Below are 5819 nucleotides of genomic sequence, written 5' to 3'. Positions count from 1 at the left end.
GTAAGTGATCTCTGTGTGGTCGTTTCAGTAGCACTGTAACTACAAATGCCTGTTCATCAGCACTGTGACAATGTGTAACACTTAGAGCCCCAGGCAACCATTTTGTGTATCTCCATGATGCAAATGAGTCCCTTGTTCAGTCGTTGCTTCCCAAAATCGCATCAAATTCCCTCAGTGAATCTGCCGAAGGTCATTGAAGTTGTTGGAGATAATATAATATGATGACTCTCAAAAGTTGGTCATACTGCTAGAGTAATTGTATGCCTGCTAATTGCTGTAGAAGGTTACATCTACACAGGGTCCCTTGGGATTTATATTAAGACTCTTCAGCTTGATGCCGTCCCCACTGGGCCGTGACATCCATCTTGAAAATTTCCTCTTTAAACCCTATGGTAGAGTCATGGCAACATGCAGGGTACACTTTAATATTCTGTCCTTGTTTTAGGGCACAAAGGAATAAATGATGACATAGAGGGAGCTATTTGACTTGGGGGATGGGGTACAGTACAGCTAGTGAGTTCACTTTCAGCTTTCTGAAGTAGATGCTGTATGCCTAGAGTTATACATGTCAAATTTGTGCTGCTGCACACTTCTTTTCCAATTCATTTTTGTTGTATCATGTAAAGAAAATTGTCTCAGCAACAAAAATAACAGACAGTATTGGTGTTAAGGTGAACCAATATGCACACAAAAAACTCTTTGAGAGGAAAATTGAAAAAAAAGTATTGCCAGAATTGAATGCAGCAGGGAGAAACAAACAATAGTCCCTCCCCCTTGATATCAAATGATCCATCCCTCTGGTGTAATTCCATAAACCTCTGCATACAGGTTCAGAATAACATCTATGGCTAAACTACATTGAAACAATTGAAATCCTGTCAATGTTATCACAAGTTAAGGAAAAATAAGGAAGACCATGTACAAGCTGTGTCTTCATGCACCCATGTCAAAGATGGAAAAAAACAGCACCACAGATACAAAAGTGTGAATCAGCCTCTTCAAGTTGAAAAAAAACAATTTGTCATATTTGCACACGCATTCAACAAGCCACGCCTCTAGCTAAAACCACAAGCATCAGAAAACACATCAGTATGTAAACAAAAACAAGTGTGATAATAGGTTTTTGCCTGTAAAAGTGCATTTGAATTTGTAAAATTCCTTCCTTCAGGCTTGTTGCAGTCTGGTCAATATGTCACTTTCTTTTGTTAAAAAGTATATGGTATACTATTTCATTCCCCCCCCCCCCCAAAGTTTATATCAACTGAAATTAATAAGGTCAGTATTCTCTACATGTCCACCATGCATGTGTTGTAGCACCAACAGAATTGGCATATATCATTATCCTCAATGAAATTGCTGAAGGTTACTGGTTAAGTGGACTAGATTGGTCATACAATTAAACTTTAACTCATTCATGTTATTCACAAATATTTGAACATTCTTGATAAACCAAAAATAATGAGTCCATCATCATTAACAGTAGAATATTTATTCATAGAATACTTACATAAATACCCTTACATAAATACACTTGAATGATGATCCGAATTATGTTCAAAATCTATGTCACAGTAATGTGTAGTTTTACCCTAAAATCTCATCTGGCTAGGAAATTTAGCTACATGAAGTTAGTAGGTCAGAGTTTGGGTCAGAGTATGCCCGGGGAGTATAGTGCCTTCAACGTTGAAGAGTTACTATAGTCTACCCTTCCCCATTTCTACCGCTGGCTGCGCTGTGGTAACGAGTATGGTAGGGTCAGAAGGTCAAAGGTTGGAGGTTACATAAGCTCACATGCGAGCGAAGGATTGAACGGTTACTACGTTTCTTTCCCAGTCAACAGAACAACCAACTGGACATTTGTCATCTTGATGATCATTCTGCCGTTTAGAGGGGATCGAATATGCTGAAATCGAAGACATTCGTGAAGAAGACCCGGAAAGGCGGCGTAGTGAAAGTCGTTAGGGAGCACTACCTCAGAGACGATATCTGGTGTGGATCGTGTTTATGTACCACATGTCCGCAGGAAAAACCTGTCTTAGAGAGTGACCCTCAGATTGAAAGTGATCTCTGTAACTTTCCACATTATCTCGTGCCTGATACTAATGTTTTATTTCATCAGGTAAGCCAGAGCATCACATAACGATCAACATGTGTTGCAGCAAATTCCCAATTTTCAATGCACACAACATGATCTTGAACATGTACAGCAAGGCACACAAGACCAAAGGGGGATTTTCTCCCGATCGGGAGAAACATTGACCTCCTGATCAGGAGAATATCTCCCGATATGGAGACCTCTTTTGACAGAATAGTTCTGCGCAATTTAATAGACATTTGCGCAATTTAAAAAATGTACCAGTATGTTCATTATGTCTATGGTTTACCATTGTTCTGAAAAAAATGATTGCTTTCTTTGCATATTTTCACATTTATTAAAGCCCCGCTCGAAATGGACCGGGATCAGGATTAGTGCCAAGTTTGGGTGGCGTTTTGGGGCATGGTTCTGCATAATGAGTCTGTTGGCAACGGTTGCGATCGTTCGCATTATCTGCGTAATCGGTTTGCTCTCAAATCACACTCAGGCTTGGGTACGTACACTGCAGCCTTCGTTTCCCGGTTCGTTTCAGTTATGCCATGGCAATACTCGAAAGAAAAAGAAAGAAAGAAAAACTAGGAAGGAAAAGGAACACGTCAGGAAAATGGTAGGAAATAGGTAAACGGCGACGTCATGACCGATCGCAAAAAATAAAGAAATTCACTGAAGGGTCGAGACTTCCTTGAATCTCGTGTATCACGATATTGGTAATAGCCGATCGCGGTCAGTTGCTCGGTTGCTTGGCGGCAGGGTGATATCGAAAAATTATCACGAGTTATGTTTATTTTCGGAGCAATTGCAAGTTTTGCTCGAAACGTTTGTTAACCTTCAACTGGAATCAATGACAGACTGGGTTCCTCTCCGTCTTTCTTTCTACCTCCATAGTTATTGAAGGAATTAAAGTCCAGCTTTTGACGAAATATTATTATGAGCTGTCCTCAGACACGCGTATCCTAAAGCGTTTACAAGATTGGGTGATGGCGCTTACTTGCTCATCTTGAACTGAAAGATTGAATGTTTCAACTGTTCAAATATCTTACAATTTTTGTTAAATTCTCATCACAGAAGTCCAAATGTAACTGGGATAATCGGTATGTCAAAACCTTACTAGTACCAGCCCTCCGAACACGACATGTCATTTCCACGTGTAAAAACACGTGTACATACGGCCGTTTTCGGGGCCAGCATAAATATCCCAAACAACTGTTCAGTACCGTCAAGTTCGGCCGTAGATTTGGAAGGGGAAGTTGTTAAAAACGTGGATCTCTTCGACTGACAATAATTAAATTGATCATGGAGGCTACCGCCATGTTTTGATGATTATTTTCGATGCCATTCTCAGTGCAAACTACGGACTCTGCTTACGCGCTTTTCGCTAGAAAACATCGTACTACGGGTAAGCTTACGGACTAGTCCTCTTGCTAAGTCACGTCTGAAAATGGTTCACTTTCGTGATGTCATTGCACCATAAACGCTAGCAAAAGAGTTGATGGCAACACAAAGTTTTCATCCTTCGCCCGCTGATATAAGTCTAAGTTTACATATAGTTTGTTTACATCGTTATTGTTCCTGTATGCACAGCAAATGTTTGACCAGTTTACGCCTCTGCGCGTCACCGAATGATTGACAATTGTTTGAATCATGGAACGACTGTCTCCTGAGGGCCATTCCCTTTGTTCAGAAAGCGATTTTTCCCCTAATCGTCGTAGTTTTAAAAAACTTTGTGAAACTTTGCAGATACCTGTATGGCCTAGGTGTTTATGAAACAGTCTATGTTCATGGTATGCCAATAATATATGTTTGAGAATCGTTTAGGCCGATTTTCACGGAGCGGTCTACCTAGCTATTGCCAGTTGTCACTCAAGCGCCATTATGAATTTTCAATAAGTTAGGGGCCTTTTATATCCCGCACACCGGTTTAAATAATAGCCATACCGTCTGTATAAATGACATACAGCAAATTGGCTTTCTAGACGTTTCAACACCAAGTCATTTCTGGCCCCAAAACGTTACGGCACAGCTCATTTACCAGCGGCCACCTGGGCTGGGGGAAGTTGTGCTTGAGTGCAATGTTACAAATCAAAGCACTATAGTGTCAGCATTCACATGTAAACCGTAAGAAAAAATCTTCATATCATTTCCCAATTTGTTACACAATTTTATAGAATTAACTACAAAATTTTACTGCTAACTTACAAAGTTCTCAACGGTCTGACCCCAGTCTACATTCAGGATCTGATCAAGCCCCGTCGTTCACTACACTCTTACTCCAAGAACCTGCTATGTGTACCCAACTACAGACTTGAATGTATGGTGGACATGCCTCCGCCGCTGCACCACAACTCTTCGATACTCTACCTTCTGACATCCGACAGGCCCAAAGTGTTAACATTTTAAAACAAAAACTTAAGACATATTTATTTGCCAAAGCGCATGAACACTTGAACACATGAACCTCAGCGTCTTTGTAAATAACTTGGTTATTGACCTTGGCGCTTTATAAATGTTTTTGATTGATTGATTGATTGGTTTTATTGATAGCAATAGCCACCGACATGGCAAACGTTTAAAAAAGATGCAGAAACAGCATGGCCAAAGTCACACAGTACATGTAAAAACTACTGGTCAGAACGAAAAGGATATGAATATGACTGGTCAGTCAATTACTAACTAGTTTGAAAACAAACAAAAAAAACCCCAAAAAATCAAATTGAAACAGGGATGCCAAAATGTCTTGGTTCACAGTGCCGAAATGACTTGGGATGGAAATTGAGAGGCCGAAACGACTAAGGCTGAAACAACTTAGTGCCGAAACAACCAGTTACCCAAATGACATACTGCAAATTATCACTTTCATGAAAAAAGTGTTTCCGCCATGTGGATCAATGCCAATTGTACTTGTTGATGTCAAAGTTAACACTTTGAAACTCTTACACATTTAGGACAAAGTCCCCAATTGGGAGAATTTTTTTATTTTAGAGAAAAATTGTCATCGAATTGCTGTATCTATCATATCAAAATACATGTAACATTTCTAGCAAGTCTCCCAATCGGGAGAAAATTCCGGATCGGGCGAGAATCCCCCTTTTGGTCTGTTGTGCCATGCTGATGCAGACTATGCATGACCATGGACATACAGTACATGTACGTCCATGCTATGACTCATTAGGACCATAAAGCTAAGGATGCTAGTATTACCTGACTCCAAAGAAGCCTGCCCATGTCACGCCAACAGGCCTTAGCTTAGCATAGAGGTACCTCCATAGTCACACCATAGGGCAAAAATGAGTTTCATGCTAAACATATTTCTCAGTAGATAATAAACACCAAGTGTGACCTTTGGAAGATTTCAGATAACAGACAACCACATCAAGTGACATTTATTAACATGAAGTCTGATCTTGGAAAATTGGAAGGCTCTCCAGTGTTTAACAAATGAGAAACCATGAGGTTTTAAGAAGCAGAGACAGATCAGCTATGAAATTAATCAACAAAATGATAAATAACTATCCATTTTCTGTTTCAGATTGATGTACTGGAAGATAGTATCATCAGAAATGTCATAATTCTTCAGACTGTATTGCAGGAAGTATGTACATAATTATCTCCAATATTTCTTTGAAATACTCAGCCACTTCAAAGTTACTGTGTTTTCAATGTTCAATGTTCTAACAACTTATTCTGTTGTAGAACTCAGAACTGCAAAGCATGTTGAATGGCAGAA

General features: G+C 39.7%; 1 protein-coding gene across 1 annotated transcript in view; it reads left to right on the top strand.

The window, feature by feature from the left end:
* The first annotated feature begins 1768 nt into the window (after positions 1 to 1768).
* Positions 1769 to 5819, top strand: part of LOC139131121 (exosome complex exonuclease RRP44-like) — a 73408-nt gene continuing 69357 nt past the window's right edge. Inside the window, exons 1-2 of the mRNA XM_070697069.1 lie at positions 1769 to 2119; positions 5622 to 5684. Of these exons, the coding sequence (XP_070553170.1) occupies positions 1901 to 2119; positions 5622 to 5684 (282 nt within the window). The 5' untranslated portion in view covers positions 1769 to 1900. The remainder of the gene's footprint in view (positions 2120 to 5621; positions 5685 to 5819) is intronic.

The sequence above is a fragment of the Ptychodera flava genome, chromosome 4 (assembly GCF_041260155.1).
Source record: "Ptychodera flava strain L36383 chromosome 4, AS_Pfla_20210202, whole genome shotgun sequence".
Lineage (NCBI taxonomy): Eukaryota > Metazoa > Hemichordata > Enteropneusta > Ptychoderidae > Ptychodera > Ptychodera flava.
This window is presented reverse-complemented; position numbering and strand designations above follow the sequence as displayed.